Source organism: Acartia tonsa, chromosome 8 (genome assembly GCF_053477335.1).
Source record: "Acartia tonsa isolate MP-2025a chromosome 8, ASM5347733v1, whole genome shotgun sequence".
Lineage (NCBI taxonomy): Eukaryota > Metazoa > Arthropoda > Copepoda > Calanoida > Acartiidae > Acartia > Acartia tonsa.
The window spans coordinates 32,437,972-32,464,288 of record NC_137267.1 but is presented as its reverse complement, the minus strand read 5'-3'; the positions used below and the strand labels follow the sequence as shown (position 1 = coordinate 32,464,288).

At 30.2% G+C, this 26,317-nt stretch overlaps 4 protein-coding genes and 1 long non-coding RNA gene across 6 annotated transcripts in view; 3 read left to right on the top strand and 2 right to left on the bottom strand.

Moving 5' to 3' along the window:
- Window positions 1–89: 89 nt before the first annotated feature.
- Window positions 90–3,568, top strand: LOC145326580 (beta-1,3-galactosyltransferase 1-like). Its single transcript, XM_080169950.1, has 8 exons — window positions 90–145; window positions 447–484; window positions 935–1,003; window positions 1,553–1,643; window positions 2,302–2,383; window positions 3,007–3,062; window positions 3,394–3,477; window positions 3,562–3,568. The coding sequence occupies exons 1-8, from the start codon at window positions 123–125 to the stop codon at window positions 3,566–3,568; spliced, it is 450 nt and encodes a 149-aa protein (XP_080026076.1). The 5' UTR covers window positions 90–122.
- Window positions 3,569–3,730: 162 nt separating this feature from the next.
- Window positions 3,731–7,839, top strand: LOC145326735 (beta-1,3-galactosyltransferase 5-like). Its single transcript, XM_080170116.1, has 6 exons — window positions 3,731–3,882; window positions 4,056–4,136; window positions 4,734–4,807; window positions 6,132–6,193; window positions 7,254–7,344; window positions 7,672–7,839. Exons 1-6 carry the CDS (start codon window positions 3,768–3,770, stop codon window positions 7,789–7,791), a joined length of 543 nt encoding a protein of 180 aa, XP_080026242.1. The 5' UTR covers window positions 3,731–3,767; the 3' UTR covers window positions 7,792–7,839.
- Window positions 7,840–7,872: 33 nt separating this feature from the next.
- LOC145326734 (uncharacterized) lies at window positions 7,873–8,187 on the bottom strand. The gene is made up of 2 exons (XR_013881943.1): window positions 8,060–8,187; window positions 7,873–7,951 (listed from the first exon to the last, which is right to left on the bottom strand). It is a non-coding gene; the product is annotated as an uncharacterized LOC145326734 (long non-coding RNA).
- A 5,374-nt stretch (window positions 8,188–13,561) lies between these two features.
- Window positions 13,562–15,285, bottom strand: LOC145326579 (uncharacterized). Its single transcript, XM_080169949.1, has 3 exons — window positions 15,139–15,285; window positions 14,246–14,508; window positions 13,562–13,908 (listed from the first exon to the last, which is right to left on the bottom strand). The coding sequence occupies exons 1-3, from the start codon at window positions 15,261–15,263 to the stop codon at window positions 13,562–13,564; spliced, it is 735 nt and encodes a 244-aa protein (XP_080026075.1). The 5' UTR covers window positions 15,264–15,285.
- An 8,288-nt stretch (window positions 15,286–23,573) lies between these two features.
- RhoGAP15B (RhoGAP_ARAP and RA_ARAPs domain-containing protein RhoGAP15B) overlaps window positions 23,574–26,317 on the top strand; it is a 99,477-nt gene continuing 96,733 nt past the window's right edge. For both annotated transcript variants that reach the window (XM_080170113.1, XM_080170112.1), the window contains exon 1: window positions 23,574–23,848. In XM_080170113.1, the coding sequence (XP_080026239.1) occupies window positions 23,835–23,848 (14 nt within the window). In that variant the 5' untranslated portion in view covers window positions 23,574–23,834. The remainder of the gene's footprint in view (window positions 23,849–26,317) is intronic.

Genomic DNA, 26,317 nt, shown 5'->3' with positions numbered 1-26,317 from the left:
TATGTAATTATTCTAATTCTTAGTATAAAAGCAATAATAGGGTTTTTTTTAATGCTCATGATCATATCCTTTTGAAATGTTTTAGAAGAAAAGATCAAAATGCTGTGAAAGATTTTTGCATAATGTTATACAGAAATTGTGAAGGGTAAGGCCTTTATAATTGTTTTTTTCCCCAGTATGGCTTCGAAACCGATTAATATTCGCTGGTTAAGAAACGGTGTTAAGCCGAAATGAAAAATTAGGTATTTTATCGGTTTATAAAAAAATTTACACGAATTATAAAATAAAAATTATTTTACTATCCACGGAAAACTGTTTATAATATGAAGCGATACATAACTATTATTTCAACTGGCCAAATGCCAATTTTTAGAGTCCGAAATTTGTTCAACATTTGAAAAAAGTCCTTTTTAAAGGCCTTTTGTATACTATACATTATTCTTTAGGATAGTGCTTTTAATTGTGATTCAGTTTGTTTTTACAGGTAATTGTAATTAATCCTTATTTAGTCCTATTTTATGAATTTTTGTCATTTATGGTGAACTGTATAATTTATCTTTCATTGTCTATCCCTTGAGATCCCTGCAACCTATTTAAAATGTCCGAATTTGTTAGATTATAATGGGTTTGAATCTCGACAAAAACATCGTCATAATTTGAGACGTTAAAAGCTGTATTCACAACTCAAAGCTGCTATGGCAGATGGGTGATATTTATAATTAGAGTAGGCCAAAATCATCTGCAAATCATTACAATGTAGAGTTAGGACTTCCATCAAAGGTATAGTATGATAAAAGAGCCTGCAAAAGTTGGGGTGTTAGTGTTGTAAACCCTGCTTTAAAGATTTGGCTCTACAATGTTATTAACTGTCCCCAGAGAATTTTATACTTCGCTTTAACGGATATTGTCATCCTTGATTTTGTTTACTGTTTAGTAGCTTGTGATATTAGTTATGAAGTTGGTAAAACAATAAGAATACATCCAATATGTGATAAAAATACAGGTAGTTGTTCAATGTTGAAAACCTCAGTTATAAAGTTGATTCGCTCATAACATATTTCCTAATTGTCTAAGATATCAATATTTCCTGTGTCTTTAAAACAGCAGATGTTAAGTGGTCATAATCTCGAACCATGTATATGTTTTAATATTCATATTTTTGTAGCATGACTGCCAGACTGACGGATCAGATTATAAATAATCCTCATAAATAAATTCAGGCGTCAATCTTGAATAGCAGCCGGCAAAAATATTTTTCTCCTTTAGCGCTACGGACAGGCTCAAAGCAAAAGAGTAGATTCGCCATTAAAACTGACAAAATTGTTGAAAATCAATATAGACTTTCTAGAAATCATAAATTGTACCTTACATTTACAGGAATCATCATAATGAGATTGAAATCGATATACTATCATGTCTAAATTAACAATAAGAGCTATAAGTTACGGACGGACTTACAGACTGTTGAAAGACTTTTTTCAACGGAGAGAAAAAAAACACGATTAATTTAACATATATTTAAAAACTTTTTTTGGAGCATATTATTTTGTAGAATTTCTTATCCTAATTCACTCTGCCCCGGGAAATGAAGAATTGAGAGAGACACTGCGTTCTACCTGGCTTCATTTGCCAGATAATTTCAGGTAAGAAAAATTAAATATCTAGAAAAATAAGCCAGGGAGGGAGGGACATTGGTGGAGGGGGACACTGGTGTGTCCCCAAAGTTTTCTTTTTCTTAACAATTTGGGGACTTTTATTAGATTTTGATTGGTTGGATCATTAAGTTTAGTTACAATACGTTTTAACCACTAAGGGTAAACTATAGAATGGGGTAATTTTGTGTTTCCTCATTGGGGGTGCAAATAAATTGATCGGCCATTGTCTTATCCCTTTAGATCTCTGAAAAAAAGCCGTTTTATCTGTTGATTAACTTACATTAAAACAATAGGAAAATTATTACACCATCCTGTGGGCCTTCTTTTAATTTTACTTAACCTTAATACAACTAAGATTCTCAAATACTTTTTTCTTTCTTCTAAATATTCATTTGAAGTCCATTTGACCATGACTGAGTTAAAAGTTTTATGGTCCTTTCCCTTAAAGTTCCTAGTGAGCATAGACACCCCCTCTTATTCCCTTTATACCTTATCAATAAGGGGGATCCTAACCCTGCAGGCCTAAACACGCGAAAAAATAATACCCACTCCCCTTATTATTAATTTATTTCAAATAAAAGGGAGGTTTAGAGTGCTCAAAAGGGCACTTTGAAGGAAACTACCAGTTTTATTTTTTTTATTTTAGACATGTTTTTATAATTGGAAAATCTGAGAAGTATAAAGAATTTATTACAAAAGAAGCAGAAACTGATCAAGATTTATTATTAGTAAGATATTTATATAGTATAATTACAATATTTTTTAAAGCGAAGCCTTTCTATAATTATAGTCTGTATGTCCGTCCGTCCGTACTTCACAGAATTGTTTATCGATTTTGATGATGATTCCTGTAAGAAAAAGGTACGATTTAGAAAGATAATTTTAAATTAATATTCTGCGTATTAAGTTTTGACAATAAGTGTTCATGTTCGTTTGTTCTACACCGTTTTGTTTCAGAGCTTTGCTTTCATGGATGTCGTTATCCTTGTTCTAAAGATTTAATTTTTATTCTTATCAATTATAATTAAGACGATGTTCTTAAAGATCCCGTAAAAAAATTGCCTTGCACTTTAAGAAACATTCTAGACAGCTAAATATCGTACATGGTTGATTTTTTGTAAAAAGTATATTTGTTATTTCAAATAATTTGATAGGTAAGCTTCCTAATACTTAATATTAATAGGACGCTATTTATGAATTTCTAGATGCCTGTGATGTCTTATACTTTGTTTTATGCAGGGCTTTGCAGTTGCACCTCAGGTGAAAAAGGGTTAATTTCCCTAAGGCTTACAGGCGACTGGTGCGATGCTGCCAAGCCCGAGATCTAGTCACCCTTTATTTTATTTTGTAGGGAAATTTTGAAGATACATACAGAAATTTAACCTTAAAACACCTGGCAGGATACAGGTTATAATATTTTCATCAATTCCCAAATATACACACCTTCTTGTGTAAACCAACTTATTCTTCAAACAAGAATGACAACATCCATAAAAGCAAAGCTTGTTAAATAAGAAAGTAACACACACATACACATTTTGAACAAGTTAAAGACTTTTTTTTTACTCATAACGTTATACCTAATGGTCCTATGAATCCATATTCCAAAAATCAAGTGATTATGATATCTTATCATATATGAGAAAAACCATAAAAAATTTATTCAACGCTATTCTAATAATGACACTGAAAGATAGATCCTATTAAAACCAAATCATAATTAAATCAAATTTTGCAGGTATGCAGTAAATTTTTGCTCTGAAGTGAAATATATAATAAAAACTGATGATGATGTTTTTCTTGATACTTTTCAAATTAAAAGGTACAAATTAGTTAATATTTTAAAGAAATATCTAATTTTTAAAAATCAAATAGTACAAGTTTAATTTACATTTACATTGATTAGTTTCTGATAATGATCCAATCTTTTAAAATACTACTTGCTTCGCCCCTAGACTCTAGTTGATGGCGTGGGGAGGGGGGTTCAGGAAAATTCCAAAGGCGTTTATAAACCTTCCCCCTGACATCCTGTTACTTTAGTATAAGGATAAATATTGACTATTCTTTAAATTTATTCTTACCATTATATATACTTACTTTCTATTTAGATTTATGGAATCATTAAATCCCCAAGAACCTTTATTTTACCTATGTCAAATAATAACAAAATCCCAACCAAAAAGAGAACCCACCAACAAATGGTTTGTAACCCAAGACGAATATAAAGGTAACCACACAAAAATTTGTAATAAGTATGAGGTTATGTCTATATTTTTGGAAGTTAAAGAGGTTAATTTTATTTTAACTTCAGCGGAAAGCTGTCTATAATATGATGTGATAAATATTTAATAACTATTATATGCTACTAGATTAAAAAAAAATTTGATTAAAAATTCCTAGGAAATGTTTATCCTGATTTTTGTTCTGGTTGGGCTTATGTAACAAACATCAAGACAATTCAAACAATTCTCACAGTTTTAGGTAAATTATCCTTTTTAAAGAGAAATAAAACAAGGATGACAACATCCATAAAAGCGAAGCTCTGAAACGGTTGGACAAACGAACATTAACACTTGTAGAGTGTCAGAACTGAATAAGCAGAATATAAATGTACAGTACATATAAGTCTAAACAAAACTATCCAATACAGGATACTGTTAAGGGACATACATACAATTTTAGGACTTGATTATAGAGATGCTTCGCTTATAACATTGGACATTGTTGTCCTAGGAATCAGTATTCCAAAATTCAGATGAATAGGATAATTACAACACATAGAAAATTGTTGTTACAAAGGTTAAAAATAAACATGTTTTAATAGAACTTGTACCTTTATTCATGTTTTAAATGGACGTACGGACTTTCTGGTAACGATTATAGAAAGTCCCTATCTCACTGTTATTGGAATCATTATACAAAGTTTGAAATCGATAGGACAATTCTAACATGTCTAAAATAAAAAAAAGAGCTAACCGTTTAACTTTAAAAGCTAACCATTACGGAGGACCTTTATTATAGAGTAGCTTCGCTACTAAAAGGGAACATTTAATACTTATTGAATTGTTTTTTATATAGATGATAAATTGTTTTGGATTGATGATGTTTACACAACTGGAATGTTAGCCAAAGCTTTTAATTCAAAGTCAAAGGTATTAATAATTGTGAAGGTAGCTATCTATAGTGTCCTAGCAAATTGGGGATTGAAGACACTGATTTTGGACTACCTTTTCAATTGACGTCAGGAAATACCCTATACCCCATCTCTTTTCTAGGGGATTTCTTTCCCTCAACTATGACGTTAATAAGATAGTTAGGCCTAAAGCGGTGACATCTATCCCCATTTTCCTAGGGCACTCATTGAGAAGCTACTCTATAATTCGAAATATCCATTTGTTTGCAAGTCCTTCTGTAAGAAATGGAATGGATGAAACCTGAATTGCTTGGTTGCTGTTTAATATTTAGTGGGCTGATTTTTTGTGTGTAAATTCCTTTTTATCAATGAGCATCTAGAATATAATTTACTTAGTTCGTCGGTCTTGGAAAAAAAGACCAATACATATTTTGTATAAAAAGGTTTCGTGCACAGGGTTTTGCTCAAGCATCTGTAAATTTGACACCACACTTAAATCAAAGTGAGGGATATTTGAGCTATTAGGGTTTAGCTGTAATACAGATGACAGTAGTTCGAGATCTCGGATTTTTAAAAACTTGTTTTGTTCCCCCCCCCCCCTTATTTTTGTGCATTAACTGGTGTTTATACAAATGCGCCAATTTCAAATCCCCTACCTAAAATTTTTTTATAATATTTTTTATTAAAACTCAAATTAAAAAGTAGAAAGGCGGTTGACTTATCCCCCTCCCACTTTAATAATACCTAAAGGCTTCTAGGGGGCGTTGCCCCTAGTCTATCTTAAAATAAAAGCTATATCTTGCATTATTTTTTTCAATTAGGTGTTTGAACACGAATTGCATATAGTAAAAATATTTTTCTTTTTTAATTGTTAACCTAATAAGATAAAAGTCATACTTAAAAATTATTTTAACAGTTATCATTATATTTTGCATTTTAAAAAAACACCAAAATTGACCAAAATATGCGTATATATTTTGTACTCACTTGCGTCATTTATATTTCAGATTTTATTTACCAGTCATCGTAATACAAGGGAGGGTGGGAGGGTGGTGGATACACCTTCTTAGTTTTTCAACCCCTAGATAATCAACACAACTTTGACATCCCACTTGTCTATTTTAAGGAAGTGTATCAGGGGGGTGTAGGCTATAGACCCTTGTCACGGTGGATGTAGGGGTTTATATCCTTCCCCCTTCTGTACGCCTCTTCACTTAACATTTGCTCTATAACTGGCTTTATTCATTTGTCCATTATTTGTTTTTTTTTGTGTTGTAAAATAATGTTATAATTTTTGTTTGTTCTTTTTTTGTTGACAAAACTTTAATGTCAACTCTATCTAGGATGTAAAGATTAGATATTATGAATGGGATAACAGTTTTCTAAATATGCATCAGAGCTACAGGTAATTTTTCTTTCATTAAATAAAAAAATCTATTTTTTGACCCTAAAATAATTGAATTTATACAGTGTTTTTTTATGAGAACTTTTTTGTAAGCAATTTTACCCCACTTATAGTTATCAGAATTTATTGATTAATGGCTTATTTTCTTCGTTTTTTAATGCAATTAATAAAACATTAAAAAAATATTTCAGTTTTTTAATTAAAAAGTACAGTAAAATCTAAAATTTAAAACTTAGGTGACAACATCAAAATGGTTTTAGCGCATTTTCTTATGCTCAAATCTTCTACCCTTTGCAAGAAAAAAATTGGATTTTAAGTAGTGTACTTTGGGGGTCCAGTACTCCCTCCTTGATTGAGATATGACCTGCAAACTTTGATATATTCTAGTACATGTCCCCAATAGTGTCTGTATCAACTTTTAGCTCTAGATCTCAACTTTGAAGCGTTTTGCAGTCATTCTTGCAAAAAGTAGAAGAATTGAACATAAGAAAAATGCGCTAAAACCATTTTTGGATGTTGACACCTAAGTTTTAAATTTTACATTTTTCTGTACTTTTTAAACAAAAACTGTAATATTTTTTTAATGTTCTATTAATTGCATTAAAAATAAGCCATTAATCATTAAATTCTGATAACTATAAGTGGGGTAAAATTGCTTTCAAAAAAGTTCTCATAAAAAAAACACACTGTATTATAGAAAATCTATAAATTTATACAAAGGATAGAAGGTGGTTTCCCACAATCTGCCGAGTCGAGAACAAAACCCTTCTTCCCCCCCCCCTCACCATTCAATATTTTGAAATAAATTTAAAAATAAGGGAAGGGGTAGTTTTTCGTTTGTTTGTTTACTACTTTAAATCAGGTTTTGTTAGGTTATGTTGGGTACTGGTAGTCCCACAGAGTTAGGGCAACTATAACTGGAAATAGGTATAGGGGAAAAACTAACTAACAACTCCTCTTATTTTCAATTTATTTTAAAAGTATTAAGGGGGGGGGGGTCAGTGATCGATAGGGACAAGACATTGAGGGAAAGCACCTAATAAGCTAAGAAATATATTAGTGATGAATTGATTGATGGAGATGTATTTACTCCTGAGCTAATGGTGGCTGCGGATTTAAAACCACAACAGATAACGAAACTTTATAAAAAGGTAAAAATGAAATTATGAATTTCACCCCTGAGGGGGGGGGGTTATGGGTGGTATATAGTTTAAGGTAAAAAATCAATATATTAGTACTTTGATATTCATGAAGTGCATAAAGTAATACTCGCAGCTGTCAAATATAGCAAAAATAACGGTTCCCCCCCATCCACCCCTTTACGCTATCCCCTCGCCTCCTACTGGACAAACGAACTGACCATTAAATGAGGTCCCTAGTAGCAAGCTAAATTGACGACAAATTTTCCCCTGTCAACATATCCACGTACATTATTTTTTACAATATTTTAACTTGATTTTATTTTGTAAATATTTTAGAGCAAAATGTGTGAGAAAAGAGATTGTTATTCAATGTTGTATGATCTTCCTCTAGACCAAATAAAAACTTTTTTACCAAAGTTACATCAACAACTACATTGTGATGATAATTATATTTGATATTTTTTGTTAATTAACTAAATAATTAAAAATAAATCATTATAATTATTCTGTTTTCGAAGTTAAATATATTTTTACCTTAATTATTCAAAATTGTAGAAGAATGTAGATCTAAATATAAGATTTATCCTTTTTTCGCGAAGAAAGTGAGCCTTATTACCTAAATTTAAGAAAACTAACATATAATTATGTTAATATTAAATAATACTTAAAATTTCATAGGTAGGTAATAGAATATTAAAATCAATATAAACAAATAAGTACCTACCTACTATAAACATTAATAAAATGTAAAGTATTATATAAACCTACATAATTATATGTTAGATTTTATAAAATAAAATAAAATAATCAAAAAACTCCATAGGGAGAGGAGGGAGGGACATCTTTTAAAATAAAACTGAAATAAAGATATTTTATTAAATATTAAATCTATAATTGAAGAAGTACATTAAATATGTATACTTACTAAATAAAATATCTTAAGAATTATATTAAGTTAATAGTTGTCTTATTATATATTTTAAATAAAATATGACATGAATTGGCTAGAATTTATTTTAATTTGCGGTGGAAAAATATATCTAACTTCACTTTATTTTTACCACGTGTAAAAATGAAATGAGAAGTTAAATATATTTTTACCTTAATTATTCAAAATTGTAGAAGAATGTAGATCTAAATATAAGATTTATCCTTTTTTCGCGAAGAAAGTGAGCCTTATTACCTAAATTTAAGAAAACTAACATATAATTATGTTAATATTAAATAATACTTAAAATTTCATAGGTAGGTAATAGAATATTAAAATCAATATAAACAAATAAGTACCTACCTACTATAAACATTAATAAAATGTAAAGTATTATATAAACCTACATAATTATATGTTAGATTTTATAAAATAAAATAAAATAATCAAAAAACTCCATCCAAAAAGGGAAAAAAGAAAAAGGTAATAAGACTCAAAAAAAAGCACGCCAAAAAAGGAAAAAACAAAACAAAAAAAAATAGTTGTATAGATAGAAAAGAAAAAAATCATGTTGATAAAAGGTCTTGAAGGATTTTTTCACCAAGAAACCAGTCTTCAGAAGGTTGTTGAAACCAGGCAACCAATGAGGAAGGCCATCCAGTAGTCAGGTCAGAATGCCATTTTTGGACTAGATTCAAACCTTTAGGGTCTGTTCTGGAGAGCAGGTCCGCCATTATAGCTGGTTTGGAAGACAATCTTGGACAATGTTGTACATAAAGTTTACATTCCAAGGAAACCGCCAAAAATTGTAGAGCTGATATAATAACACTTGAATATACATCAGTTTTTGAACGACCTTTCTTGAAAGCCCAGACAGTGGGAAGATTATCTACAAGCAATATCACATGGTGGTTTTTTACTTGTTGAAATCTATGGCAAATAGGTAGTAACAAACCTATAGCTTCAAGTAAAGTGGTTTTTCGTCCAAACAATTTTTTTTTAATGTCAGAAGAACAAACGAAGGCAGGAGGCCATAAAGCTTGTCCAACATAAAAAATCGATTGTAGAGGTTGATAATATCCAACTGCACCAACACCAACATCAAAGGATGGAACACGTTCAGGGTCAGGAAAACCAGCTGCATCAGTAATGAAAGTGATAGCTTTCAAAGGTGGATGGGGCATAGTTTTTGGTATAGGAAAACCAAACTTCAAGTCATGAAAAACATGTAACCAAAAATGTAACATGACTTCAGAAGAAGCACTTAAAACTTGAGGAGAAGATTCATAAGCTTCAGAAAGTTGTTCAATTAAAGGTGTCCTAAAATATTTCAGAGGTGGGCACAACAAAACCAAGGTGTTAATTACACCGGCGACTTTTTGGAATTGATTTAGAGTGACACTGGGAGAATTGAGAACATCTTGTAGAACTTTCATGTGTGTCAAACGTTTACGTTCATTATAAGTCCAGGTCATTGTTTTTGTATCGAAATAAACACCAAGTATTGTTCCTTCAGTACGATACAAAAAAGCTTTATCATCACCATTGGTGTCCGCTAATGGTAAATTTATTCTTTTAGCCATTTCTAGGTAGGTATTTATGAAGGATTCACTTGCTTCAATGGAAGAATTAATATGAATTTGGTCATCTAGAGTTCTGTGCACAGTTTGGAGATCAGTATTAGATTTTATCCTTACCAAATCACTGAACATATCATGAAAGTTATCATATTTAGGAACACTAGAAATACTTCCAAAAATTAATCTGACTTCAATAAAAATCATGCCTAACCAGCGGAAACCTTGCAGAAAATAATGATCAGGATGAACTGGAACTAACTTGTAAGCTGAAACGTGATCAACTTTTGACAAAACCGAGTTTTGGCCCATATTGTAGATGGTATTTGCTACTTGTCGAGCAGTGGACATAGAGACTTTTCGTATTTTATGTGGAATAATTGCTTCGTTATAAGCATTCCCTTCAGGCTTTGACAAGTTTAAAATAGGTCTGTATTTATCCGCTTGATTTACTGCAAATAGACTGTTTATTCTTAGGTTTTCAATTGGCGGTTCGGGGAAGGGACCAGCAACAAATCCTTTTTTGATCATTGTGACCAATTGATCAGTGTAGGCGCGACCAACCTCGGAATGTAATACACTACGGCTATTCTTGTCGTCTAATTCATGAAGTTTATTTATGTCGACTAGAGACTCTGCCCCATAACGCATGTCCAATAAAGTTTGCTCCATGTTAAAAACCTGCAAATCATCCAAACGATGTTTTAACTCTAAAAATTCATTCTCAAAAGCATCAACATCAATCTGTGTATTTGGCTCCCCAACTTTTGGTAAAGGATGAAATGGGAAAGCCTCCCAAAACTCAGAAGGAGCAGTTTTACTGTAATCCTATAGAATGAAAATAATACGTCAAAATGTATATATAAAAAAAAATAAAAGAATAGTGTAAATAAGAAAAAAAATAAAAATATCACAAATAACAGAAAATAGAATTTAGGTTATGTATAATTCACTTCAGCAATCTTAAATAGGATTAATAAAATGCCGTAGATCGTTGTGAAAAAAATAAATGTCGTCTTTGATGAATTAAAATTACATTTTGACGTAAAAACCTTTAATGCGATAACTTCAGGATTTTTAACTGGTTTAGGTTTACCAGGAGGGACATGTATTGGCGATAAATAAGGTCCAGCATCTAACCATTTCTGTATGTTGGCAGAAGGTAATCCCAAAAATTGTGAACTCACACCACCTTAAAATATTTTAAGATAAATTGTAAAAGGTAGTCAAATTAAGAAAATAAGCGGCTGCGCCCCTAGCGATTCTGTCTTAAAATGATAAATAAGGACAGAAAAAGAACTAAAACTATACCCAGACTTCTTATTTCTAATAAAATTATATAGTCTAAGACCACCACAGGATCAACATAACACTTCAATGTAAAGGACAACCATATCGGGTCAGCGGAGAGCAAGATCCTTGGCAACAGAAAGAAAATCTTACTACTCTATATAATAAGATACTGTTTTAGATTGGAGTAAATGAATGTAAGACTTAACCCTAATAATTATCTTCGAAAATAAAATGCATGTTAAATAATTTTCTTGGTTTAATTCCAAGATATATATTTAGTATCAACCGAAATGAAATATTCCAACAAAATGGAAAAGGTCTAAAATTGAATATAAATTACACATTTTTTACGAAAATCTGAAAAAATTAAAATAAAGAATAAGTAAAGAACAAAGGTTTCTGATAAAATTCTTCTATTCAAAGAAAAGCACAAAATACAAATATATAAATGTAAAATCAAAAATTACATATTTTAATATTTAAACAGTTGAAACAAAAGTTTCAAAATCGATATTTTTGTTTATAAAAATTGATAAACAATAAAAATTATATAAAATTACCGAGTAGACAGATTGTTTAAATTATCTGAACAATAATATGTATATTTTCATAAAAAAAAAACCAATGAAAGATAAAGCAAAGAAAACTGACAAAATAAAATCCTGATTAACTAAGAAAATTTTAGGAAAAAAATGAAATCCTGATTAACAAAGAAAATTATTGGAAAAATAAAATCCTGATTAACAAAGGAAAAATTATGAAAAAATATACATCCCTAGAAATATTGATAATTTTTTTCTGTAAAGAAAACATCCACGATTAGGTTGAGGGATGGTCTGCTATTTTATGATCACCACCACAACAAACATTAGGACTGACTTCAAAATTGCAAGAATGCATTCTGACATAGCCATTTTTGCCACGGCATTTCTTACCATTTTCTAACTGAAGACGTGTACAAGTACCTTCGTTATAATATTGACAAATTTGACCTTTATTAGTGCCAGTCTTTTGGCCTTGGTGGTTTCGTTTAGAAGCAGTTTGAGAACGAGATTGATTTGGCGTTTTGTTCACAAAACGATTACTAGTTTCTGGCGGCATACGCAAGTCTTGAAACTCTCTCTTGCCTCTACAAAAAGACTCAAAGTGATAATTACTAATATCTTGAGTAGATAAAAATGGTTCAGCTCGCTCAAATCTACATCGGTTTAGTCTAATAAGATAATCGCACAACATAGAACAAAACTTGCCAGCGTTCATATCACCGCGGCCTAAACCACGATAATCACAAGTTGAGCTTTGAAAATAATTATTTTCAAGAAGAAATAGGTCAATGCTTTCATTAGAACGGTCAATTGGAAAGATTCTACTGTGAAGGGTTCTGAACCAAAACCATGCACTTTTAAATTCTTTTATATCACTAATTTCATCGAGAACGAAGTTCGTGATTACAGCTGGATCTTCACAATCATTTTGAGCCAAAAATTTCATTGATTTTACTCCAGATGAAATTTTACTAAAATTACTAGGAGCAAAATACCGTAATGTAATTTTCTGAGATCCAAGATTGGCCGCTTCAACAAATGCTTGAGTAGGTATTTGTGTGGATAAACGTAAATGACTAAAATCATCAGCCATTAAAGGAATTTGTTTAGAATTCATTTTTGAACTTGCAATTTGAAAAAGTTTGACTGCAGGCAGTAATGGAAATCTTGTAAAACGAACATCATGTAGATTTGAAGTTAAATTATCATTTTGGGCAGGAAAATGTGTATTATTTGTTACTTTCTTTTCATTCAATTTTAGAGTATCTTCTAAAGATTTTGAGGAATTTGAACTAGAAAAAGCATGTGCCTGCGCTTGAGCTTCCATTTGACTAAGATAACCCATAGTTAGAAATGAGAGTGCAAAATCACTTTGACGGTCAAAAAATGAGGAGGATTCTAAACCAGGATACTCCACTCTCAATTTATCCTTGGTTAAATTTAAATAACCTACAGTAACATTTGAATCCGAAAAATGCGAATTTGTATAATTTGGTTGACTGCGTTGAAAATTAGGGTTTTTTGGTGGGGGAGGGTTTCTATGTTTGGTTACATCAGAAATATTAGTTTCGTCTTCATATTGATATTGAATATCTTCAATTTCACTGTAAACATCGGCAATTGAAGGTGTATTATCAATTTGGTTATTTTTAACGGAATGAGAAGATTCTAGAATTTGTTTCTCCTTTGCAACTTTTAAAGCATTCGTCAAAGTTTCTTGTGAAAGAATAGGACCTAAAATTAAAATCTATAAGATTTAACTCAAAAAAAAATACTTTTTTAAAAATAACCAAACCAATATTATTAAAAATATATCATAGAAGAAAAACATAAATAAGCAACCATGAGATTATAATTTCTACACAAACCTACTACCTACCTATTTACCTATTATTAGTAAGCTCAGAACAATGAGGAGGCATCTTATAAGATATAACAGGCAGTTGTAGAACCAACATTGAACTAACATCACTTGACGCCAATCTGACGTCATCATTTAAATAATTTGACGTAGCGGGAACTGCCCGAACCGAAATAACAAAACCATTATTTCTATTTGAGGGAACTAACAGCTCAAATCTGTAAGATAAAGAGTTTTCAGGTTTCAATAACATTTGTAAAGCTTTGTCTCTACTTTGCGTTTGAGTTTCATCATTGTTCTTAAATTCTACTTTAAAGCCAGCGGCTTTTTCATTGAAACTATGCCATTCGGAATACAGGCAATTTTCCTATATGCATATATAAGTTTTAATGGGTTTTGATTAAACAAAATATGAAAACTTTCAATAAATTTAATGCATTAATAAAAGAAAAGAAAATCTTAAAGGATTCAATAATTAAAATATCAAATCTAAAGTAAAACGATTTTAAGAACCATTGTGCGTGGCCTATGTTTAGTAAAAATAAAATAAAAGGTAACGAATGAATCAACCAAAAAAAATAAATATGATTTAGTAAAATTTAAATAAAACAAAATAATATACTATCAACTTATTCGAATTTTATTGCATTTAATATTTAAAGTTTGTTTTGAAAAACCTTTTCACCATTAAAACTTAAACATCCCTGAAAAACGATTTCTCCTGGTTCTACCAGTAATTCAGATTTTAAGGTTTGAAGAGAATCAAGATTCAACAGTTTGTTGAGATTAAAAGGAATTCTTATTCTTTCCGGTCCGTCGACTGCTACACGGAAAATTCCGTTCGGCGAACCTTCTGAATTAAGTCGCATACAAATAGCAACAGTTCTCTTTTCACGCTTTCTACCATCAACATGATGAGAAGGCTTGTAAGTCTCATACTCATCCATGCACTTGCGCATCCCATCAAATCTAAAATAGAATTTTAGATTAAATGCGAGACAAATACGAGATAAAACTAAAGAATTTTTAATTCTATAAAATTAAAAATCTATTCAAGCATATTTATAGTAATGACCAATAAATTTTGGTTTAATAAGAAAAATTCAAATTGGATCACAGTTTTAGCTACAAGAATTAAGGTAAAATAATATTAAAACCAAAAAAAAAAATTATATAAGTTAAATCATAAAACTTTGAAATTACTAGAGTTTTTCGAGAAGGGGAAAATTATTTATTTTTAGGAGAAATTATGAAATAATATTTATGGGGAGGGAAAAGTGATTATAACATTCAATGAACAAGGAAATTATCTCAAAATTAAAATAAAGTCATTAAATTTAAATCTTATTTATTAAAAGGGATAATAAAACTGGTCCAATTGATTAATCTTCTATCATTTATAAATTAACTAATCACATTTATCAGTTTTTAAAAAAAATCGATTTCATTTCATTATTTTGTGATAAATGGTCAATTAAATTCAATTAAAATATTTAAAACATATTCAATTATAAAGAAAATGATATGAATTAAATATTTCAACAAAGTATCTATCTAATTTTCAATAGTCTTATAGCTAAATAATATCAAAATACTTACAACGCTGTCTCCTCATGTTCAGCCTCTTTACGTCCAGATCGCCGCGTTCCATCAAAACCTCCTGATCCTCCAGCACCCCCGCCACCCCCAGGACCACCCCCAGGTCCACCACCCAAACCAGACATCTTTTAAAATAAAACTGAAATAAAGATATTTTATTAAATATTAAATCTATAATTGAAGAAGTACATTAAATATGTATACTTACTAAATAAAATATCTTAAGAATTATATTAAGTTAATAGTTGTCTTATTATATATTTTAAATAAAATATGACATGAATTGGCTAGAATTTATTTTAATTTGCGGTGGAAAAATATATCTAACTTCACTTTATTTTTACCACGTGTAAAAATGAAATGACCATTCAACGCAAGCCGCTGGTTCAATCTAGAGTAAGGGATGAAAAAACAAGAATGACAACATCCATAAGTAGCAAAGCACCCAAAAATCATGAATAGAAATGGAAAAAGAGATTTTTTGTTAAAATAAAAAATAGATTTAATTTTATATCCTTATCTTATTTTTTTTTAAATCGGACCATACACCAAAGATATATGGAAAATGTGATAAAGATATAAATAGCCTAAAACCTGCAAAAAAGCATTCCGACCGCCATAGAACTTTTAGCTATTTATGCTCCTTATAATAATAGGAATGTTGACAAGAAGTTTCAGTCCTCTATCCTAAATAGGAGCAGAGAAAATCACATTTCCCCCACTTGGTGTCTAACATTAGGACATTTCAAATTATAGAGTAGCTTCGCTACTAAAAATTAAAATATTATATTATGAAATATAGAAATTTTTTAAAAATTTTGCAAAATTAACCCACCTACTTTAAATGTCGTCTTTTAAAAAAAAATATTTAAATTTAATATTACCAACCAAAAAACCTATCACAATTAAAAGAAAACCATGCTATAAAAAGATATTAAACTGTTTTTAACCTATTTTTTTATCATATATCAAAAATATACTATGACACCAGTAGAATCAGACTGCAGAGCCCAAATTTGAATTAAGTCCCCAATAAACTTTTTTTGGGGGATTTAAAAATCAATTTTAAATGTTGCTGTGATCATTTTGATGGAAGCAAAAGCATTTTTTAGTTTGGGGTTAAATTGTTTCTTACAGAACAATTTGATGTGATTCAGATTATATCAATACAATAATAAAAACTCTACTCTGTTCGATGCAAATAATTTTTTTCTAAAACAATAATTTATATAGAAGAAATTTAACATTAAAATAAAACATATTATTCTGAAGTCTGAAAAATTAGAAGTCTCGTTTCATTTCAGTTTTTTACAATTCAAAAAAGAGTGTTTTCACAAAGTGACTTATTTCCAATGTAGTTAAATAATTTCTATTTGATTAAAATGAAAAGAATGAAAACTATACACATAAAAGATACATGCTTTTTAAAAATATTTAAAAAAATAAGTTTGAATAATCTTATATTTTATCATATTTGTATATGTGACAAAAAAAAATTTGTTGTATGCGTAAACGTTTGTTGTCATCTTTCACTATTTAACCCTTTACAGCCAATTTTTTTGTGTTTTAAATAAGTGATGGAAAACAAGCACGATAAAGTTAATTCATTGATATATTGTAAAGAATTAAGTTTTTAATGAATTAATTTAGATGAAATCAAAAGGCCTAATTTTACTCTATTCCAGAATACTATATATATGAAGCAAAACACTCCAAAAGCTACGAATTTTACCCAAATAAAAAAAGACCTTTTGCTCTGATCAAAAAAGACCACAGCAACAGTAAAATTAATTTTTAAATCCCCTCAAAAAAGTTTATTGGGGACTTAATTCAAATTTAGGCTCTGCAGTTTAATTCTACTGGTGTCATAGTATATTTTTGATATATGTTTTAAAAATAGGTTAAAAACAGTTTAATCATAAATAAAATACTTCTTTTATTAAATTTTTTTTCATCAAATGTATATATTGTTTTATTACATTTTGGCCGTTTCAAAATATAAAATTTCCCCTGAAGCCCCAGGCTTAATTTATACCCTGTCAACATTTATATTAAAATAAAAATAATGGTATTATCAGAAAATATACATATTTTAAAACATCATGTGATCAATAAAAAGTTCGAAATAAATATTATGAATCTTATTTGTAAAGGTTGATTTTACATTGAAATTTTTAACAGGGTTGAACTTTATAGGCAGCTGATAGTGTTCTTACAAAGTTGCAAGAAAATTTTCCCGCAATTTTTTCTTCATGTTTTTTGGTTCATTATTTTTCATTGTCAAAAAGTAAATTAAACTTTGTTGCATTAAAAAAGATATTTTCCCCACTTTCTTCATATCTTGAACAACCCGCTTACCGGGTAAGCAAAGTGATTTGTTTTTATTAATTTATTTTTAAAAAATAGATAAAAATAAACAAAATTCTACTCAATAAACTAAATTTTAAATTTGTAAACTTTCATTTTTTTCTGTTTTGCTGTTTTTCATATACATTATTTTACTTGAATATTAGGCGCATATAGGCAGGTAGTTGTTGAGCTTCCAAAATCAAAACATTAACAAAAACAGACGAACAGACAACCAACGTAAGACAATAAATACAACACAAAAGTGAGTTTCAGTTAAAAAGTCATTTTGTACCAAGAAGTTAAAAGCAACCTAATGACGCAACGCGCCATGATAAAATGAATGTGAAATATACATTTCTTGTTTAAAATCTTGTTATAGGTGGATTTTTTTATTCAAAGCGTGAATTTATTTTTGGGTACATGCAGTTTAGATTAGGTAGTCATTTATGACTTTTTACCAATGAAAATATAGTGATAAAAATGTTTATTTATGTAGTGATTAATGTGAAATTAATTTTTTTTTTTATGAAATTTGTATTCCCTTTCTTTGTCTTTTATTGATAATTTGATCTAGAAACAATCAAACATTCAAAGATTATTTTCTTTTTGATATGATTTTAGCCTAGGTTTAAGAACATTGAGTGTTTTAGAGCGTTATGTTTAACAATGTTTAGCACTGTTAAATCTTAACACTCTTCAAATTAACCATCTAGGGGTTAAGGAGAGTTGATTTGTTTACATGCGTCAGTGTTAATGAACGTTTAGCAAAGTTAAATTTCATACTCTGTAAACAACGCTAATTAAGGGTTGCCATAGAAAAATCATATATTTTTGCATTGATTTTGCTAATGTCGCCGTTTCAAATGGAATAATACAGAGTTTAATTAATTTTTTTATTAAGGGGGATGTAACTGCTTTATTTTGTAGGCCTTTAACAAACTTTGAAAGCCTAAAATTAGGATTTAGCCTATGTAAATAAAAATTCAACATAAAAATGACTAAGTCCTCTTGCAGTGGAAATTTTTAATAAAAAATAACATGGCCTCAAATGATACAATATTGTCTGATTCGGCGAGAAAATATAAAAAAAATCCGCCGGCGGCGGCGTTTTCTGCAGCAACGGCACGGCTGCCACAGATTCTCTAAAAGATGCATTGTACAGAGACAAACAAGCTGTTCTAACAAAAACGATTTTGTTCCATTATCCTTCGTTAAATTACAGATGGACATACAGATATACATCCGGTTACTTTTGTATAAAGATTTCCTCTTTGTGTTTTTCTTAAGTTACCTACGCTCTTTGTAAATTTAATTTATTAATAAGAAAAAAGATCAAGAACATATCTTTATTACCTAATTAAATGCCTATAAGAAAAATTATTATATAGAATAAATTTCTTTTAAAAATTTTTATTGAAATATAATAATCTTTAAAAATAATAGTTATGCATTAGGATTCCAATTACTTCTTGTATAGAGAAGAAGACATTTAATATTATCTTCGAAATCAAAATTCAGTGTGTTTTAATGGTCATGTGACCTAAAATCAAGCATGTTTACAGAGCGTTTAATGATTTTTAACGATCTACCCTTCGTTAAATTTTAGCAGTGTTGAGTGACGTCATAGAGTGTTAAATTCAGATGGTTAATTTAGTTGGTGGACGTCCTTAACCCTTGGGCGTACAAAAAGCGTAAAATTTGAGCAGTGTTAAAAAACTATTTGGGTTCTTAAACCTAGGCTATTATGTACATTTTTAAAAAAGTTAATTCCGCCCTGCCTTGGATTAAAATATAAATATTTTGGGGTTTATACCTTCGTTATTCGTTGTTTTTGAGGTATTACACCCAAATTTTTATCCCAATACTCGAATAAAATCACTATAATGAAATTCTTTACATATTATACATATTTGGATATTTAAAACTTAATTTGTATCCAAACGTTGCATTGTAATTAGTTAAGCCTGTTTTGGTCTAAGGCATTCCCTCCCCCAACCACTTTTATTAATAATGACGCACATCATACATAATTAATAGTAGCAGATTTTAATGTCTTTAGATAAGACTTAATATAAATAGAAGCAGAAGATACAATTTTCATTTTCTCTTAATGTTACGAGCGGCTACGCCCATAGAGGCCTCTAGTGGCCCTTGAGATCCCCCCCCCATTTAAATTTTAGTATCAAAAAGAAAAAGTTTTGGTATTTTGGTACGTATTTTTGGCGATTTGTCTTCCTCCCTAAAAATAGCTATAATCCCTCCCAGGACATATGATAAGCCAATTTCTAAAGGTGAACCATATCAATAGAGCGCTTCTCGAGATCCTTCAGTCCAGACAGACAGGCACACACACACAAAACAGACATGCAGAGATCCTATTACTTTATCATAAGAATGAAATGATTCGGGCTGAGTTTCGAACCCAACACCTCCATAGAAAGGCAACAAGCGGATGCGCAACAAATTTTTCACTGCCGTCTTGGGTAGTACCTAGGTATAGAAGATGTTACATAACTTTTCTACCCTTCAATATTATGAGCGAAGCTTCTCTACATTTTTTATGAAGGTCGGTCTGGCTGTTCGTTCGTTCGTAACAGTTAGCGTTTTTTGATTATCTAGGAATGTTAGAATTTTTCTATTTACTACAAAATTGGCAGGAGGACTCTTGTAACCCTTGAAAGCGTAGAAACTGTAAAACTATAACTAGAAAGTCATTTTTGTCACTTTTATACATAATGGAATTTCAAAAAAATTAACTTGAAATAACTTTAAATTAACTTTAAATAAACTTTAAATATATTTTAGATTTTGTCATCCTTGTTCAAATTTATTTACAAGAAAAACAAATATTGCTGTAAATGAAAATGATTGTTAAGATTCCCATTACATCTTATATTACATTAAATATGCATTTTTTGTTATTAGTATCGAAGCTACTCTAGAAGCATAGAAGGTATGTTCGTCCGTCTGACCGAGACATTCCACAAGAACAGATTCCCGTCAGTTATTGCATTTCTATCCCTTGATAATAGTTACAGGAAGCAAAATAATAATTGATAAAAAAGCTCCCATTTAACGGTTTCTTATGCGCAGCATATCTAAAAGTTTTCCTTTTCCTCCATGACTGAGTGACCAACCGACTGACTCATTCCAGTAACATTGTATTGTAGTATAATAGATAAAAAATTTTTATAATTGCACAATTTTTATGATAGTGACAAAATAAACATAAAGGTTTAAAAGCACTTCGTGCAACTGCCCCATTATCTAAATTGATTTCTATTACAACAAGGTATAAGCGAATCATCTTTATAATAAAGTCCTAAAAATGTAAGTTTGTCCTTAAACATTATCATGTATTTAGGCAGTTTGTAACACATTTACTTACAATTTGTAGACTTTTGCATTAATATTCTGCTTTTTTATTTCTAACACTCTACAAGTGTTAATATACAGAGTAGCTACGATGTTATTATTATATTATTAAATGTATTGTTTGTTAGAGTACAGATGTTTCTTATCAAAACAAGAATAACAACATTCAAGAGCAGTCGAGATCTTAAATAAAAACAAGCGAATGAGCGTTTCAAAATTGACGTAAAGTAAATATTTATCCTAAAATTATGATTACTGAAATTACTTTTTGCCTCTGTTTCATTTTACAGACGGACAAACTTGTGTAAATATATAGTAGCTTCTCTTGTAAAAAAAAACTAAGCTATAACCCGGTTTTTCTAACTAAGCCAGTAACACATTTTATAATAAGAGGGTGAGTTAGTGATATTTATCCAGGGATCAAAAGGGATAAGACACCGGCCGATAAATTGATGTAAATCTCCAACAATGATGCACCAAACTATCTCATCTTTAAATTACACTAAGTGGTAGAAGCGCTTGGACACTTAACTAATGAACCAACCAAAATTCAAAAAAAGCCCGCAAAGTTGTTAAGCCAACGAGCAAGAAAACGTTATTGCAAAGTTTTGGGGACTGGAGTAATAAAAATCGCAATGTCCCCTCCCAGTATACATTAAACAAAATAAGGGGAATCACTTTTAACATTAATGAATGTGATTTATTTGAATTATTTAATGCTTTTCTTTAAAAAAAAAGGATACAAGAAAAGCGTGTTTTACACCTTAGCTGTGAGTAATTACAGGGATCTTAATGGATAAGACAACTAATAATAATTTAATGTACCCTCCAATTATGATACACAAAATTATCCCTTTTGTAGAATAAAATTACTATGGGATTAGTTACTTTGTATGGGCCAATTATAAATTAAACTTGACACTCAAACAAATGACAGATCGTGTTTATAAACTTAATGGATGAAACTGCACTATATTGAGAAAAATTTAGCTTATTACGGAAAAGTTGAATTAAAATTTGACACCTCTGCTGAAACTAATGATTTCTTTTGATAAAAAATTATTGCATAGTTTTAAATTGTGATCTTAATATTTTTTGTGTGTGTATCGAGTTACATCCTAATATTAAAGAGGTAGGATGTATGTCTGTCTGCCCGATAAGATCTCAGGGATAGCTTAACATTAATTTTTAAAAAGAAAGTGACGCAGCAATAATAAACTTACAAAAATAAGTTTTAGGGCAAAAACAACAGAGCTGGATCTTTAAATCATTTTAGTGGTGAGCCAGATCGGGGTGCGCCAACTTTCTACCAATGCAATGAGAGCACAGCATTTTATGAAATGCCGCGCTGTGATTGGCTGAAATTTGGCTCACCACTAAAATGATTTAAAGATCCAGCTCAGTAAATGTAGTGACAAAACGGTCCTTGGACAAACGCAGATGTAACAAACGTCGGAGCGGACAAACATTTTAGTAGACACTTAACCTAACCTAACCAAACCTAACCCCTTTTGAAATATCTTATAGTTTTTTTTAAATGCCTAACCCCTACTGGGGGCTTATTTGTATATTCATTTCTTAAACTAACTAACATGTATAGAAATACTTAATTAACTTAATTTTCTAAACACTCCAATCCGACGTTAGTACTGGGACCGATAAAACTATATAGATAATATTAAGGTTTAGTTTTATTAGCTTAGGAATCAATATTCCAAAGATGAAGTGAATCATCCAGCAACATTTGAAATAGGTAGGACATTTCTTATATCAACTTTACACTTACTAATGTTATTTAAAATGTGTATTTTTTTTCAGAATAGTACAATGAACCTAATAAAATGACCTGTTAGTTTTTAATATTATTTGTTTAAAAGACGGAAATGTGCCCTTTTTTTATTATCTAAAACCGGATATAGTTTGAATTCAACTCTTTAAAGGCACCCTCTGGATTTCATTTTATATTTGAATAACAAGGATTATCATATTAATAAGTAGCGCAGCAATAACAAGCTAAAAAATTAACTTTTATGAAGTAAATGTCAATTTTTTAACATTTCAAAATTCAAGCTTTAAGTGACCGTCAGACAGTCAGACTGGTCACCAGACTTTAGAATTATACTGTATCACATGCTTCTGTTATTTTTCTTCTCAAATATGCTTGGCTTACTATTGCTTTGGTTATGAATATCGGAGATCTATAGTGATAAGACAGTGGGTGATAAAAAGATGTACACCCACATTTATGACAAACAAAATTACCCCTTTTGTAGATTAAGATTATTTGTGAAATTTTTGTACATTGCTAATTTGTACCAACCAATCATGATTTTGTAAACGTCCCGAATCTTTTTAAGGCAGCGAATAAGAAAACGTGTTTATTTTACTTTTGGTACCAGAATAATTGGATCATGGATAGAAAACGAAGAAGCGGTTTCGTCGTATTTTTACAGTAGCTTTTGATATGTTATTTTAGGTTAGGTTAGGTAATAGGAAATTGTCCCCGCAGGGGCTAGAAATAGGAAAAAAGCTACTGTGAAAATACGACGAAACCCGCTACTCCATTTTCTTTCCATGATACCAATAATTTACAGTTCAATGTCTACTCCATCCCTGCCAAATTCTACGTAATACTACTTGTTTTGAAATAATGTTTTCATAAAATTACATTTTTTAACAAAACAAAATGAAATATCAGAGGGTCTATTTAATTTAAATGTTTGTTATTTGTGATTCAACATATTTATCTATATGCATAGAAAGCTTAACAGTCAAAATTTTAAACTTTTGATAAACAATTTAGAAATATGATAATAGTTATGATTCAGCTATTAAAGTGATTTTAATGCGATTTTTAGTGAATTTGTATAATATGGTTAAATAGTTATGATAATATAGTGATAAATAAAAAGTGACAAAAATTAGTGAAAATATTATGAGAAATTATAGTTAGAGTATCTGAAATTTTCGAAATGGATTCTAAAAGGTAGGGTATTTTTTAAGATTATAAAGACACTAGCATCTAGGGGCTCTATATTCGAGCGATATGGAATGGCAGAAAAATAACCATACCCCGACCTTTTATGAATAATAAAATAGCCTAAAATCATCCCAGAACTTAGAAGAAGCTTCACTTTATAGGAGAACCATAGGTTCGGGGGTTAAAGAGATCCTTCCCTACAGCCAAAAAAGCTTACTACTTTATATGGTAGGATATAATAATCTGTATGTCCGAAACGCCATGGGAAAATTATAACTGGCTGCTATTTGTGGTAGATGACTGGAAATTTGTCATATACTCCCATGACAAATAATTCTAAAACTTACTTTGTCCGTGTGTGACTGCGTCAATCCCTTACTATTACGAAGGTAGTGAAAATTTAAGTGAGGGAGGTGACAGTTGGCGTTAACTTATACTAGTACCCAAAATTCCAGAAATAAGTTCCCACGTTCTCTTACTTAAAAACGTTGGTTACTTTTATCAAATCCCGAGTGGGCTCTAGAAAAAACCTCCTATTAATCTATTAATCTACAGAAGGGGTAATTTAGTGTATCATAATTGGGAATATATACATTAATCTATCTACCATTGCCTTCTATCTACCATTGTCTTATCCCTTTAGATCAATTGTAATTTGTGATTGTTATAGTTCCTATTTAAGATATTGGATTGTTAGTATTAGTTAAAGGATTACGTTGTGATAAATATATGTATTTGAAATTACGTTAAAAAACACGCAACCTTGTACAAAAAAATTAAATCTTATCAGGTTGGATTTGTATATTTTATTTTTTTTACCTGAATTAAGGTAGACGTAAGTCGTAAAGTAGAATTATAAAAGTTTCACACTCCTAATTATCTCTTCAAACAAGCATTAAACATTTAAGATAATAGTTACATTATAGGATGTTTTCATTAGGGGATTTTTTTCTCAATGTTTTTAAGTTGGAAGATTTTTTTATCTCAATGTTTTTTTAAAACATTATCCCAATTTCTAACGATTATTAGTGCTAAATAAAAATGCCATCTTTACAGATAATTTTTTAAAAACTTTTTATGTCTCGTGTGAGAATGATTTTGCTCCACTAATTTTTAGTTAATAATATATATTTATTGTTTGGCCGATATTTTGAAATGTTAAAAAAATAGTTTCTCTGCACTTCCATATTGTACCCCATTAGTGCAACCATGCAGAATTTTAGCATTCTACTGTTATAAAGTCCTAGAACATATATATACTTTCACAAAAAACATGCCGGCCCCCTTTATTGACATTTTTTTTTAAATTTTGATTTAGTGGGGATTAGTATACAACTTATAATGGCATTTTTATTAAATCACAAGGGTAATTTTGACAAAGATGGTTAGAAATGCTAGATTTTCTTTTTGTTATTTATGATGAACCATGCAGAAGTGGATGGTAACCATACTCTTGTCATACGATAAAGTTTACATTATACAACACTATACAAGAAATATTTTAGTTTAATCAGGGAGGAGAAGGTCAACATAGATTTAATTTTTCTACGTCCCTTTCTTCTCCTTTATCTTAATACAGAATAACAGACACAGAAACTTTAGAGTGGGTAGATTAATTTATCAACGATTGTGCCATCCCTGAGTTAATTAGCTGAAGTAAACTTCTTCCGTAAATTTATGATGACTAAAACTAATTTAGAAGGGTAGCTTCTCTATAATTCATACAGGACAAAAGCTGTATAATACGCGACCGTAACTCAACACTGAGCGCATCCGCTCGTCGTCGGGGAGGTGATAGGTTCGAATCTCGGTCCTAACAAAAAGATGTTCCTACTGCTGCTATGTCTGGTGCGCATAACATGAATAGTTAGAGTAGGGATGAATGCCTTGGTGCAACTCTGTACCATGCAGTTAGGACTTCGCAGACAAAGGTCGTGCAATCAAGTAGTTGGTTGTCTGTTGGATGTTACTTAAGGTATTGCATCGCATTACAGGCGGATGATGCCAATGGGTTCTGTAGATGTTTCATAGATTAGCATTACAGACAGACTAACGTACTTAGTCAGTTTTAGAGTATATGCTCTTGCTCATTGGCCACGAGAATCTTCACACAAAAATTAGCTGTCTATCTTCAATACCAGCTAAATTATTTTTTGTTCATTTCTGTTCCCTACACAATTACAAATAACATGCCTAGGTATTTTAATTTTGATGAAGTAATGAATTGTAAATCTTCATTTTAAATTCACTGCAACGCTTTTATGGATTGTCTATTTCTTGTTTTAACTGCGGTAATAACACTTTTTCTCATTAGTTTTTTAATTTTGCAATTTTTAAATATTTTGACATAATATTTTGGCAATTCATGTACATATTGTATAATATTACAAGGAAAAATATGTTTTTATGTAGCGCAGTAATAACTAGCAAGCAACAACATATAACAATCAAAACTAGATTTTTGTGGTAAATATT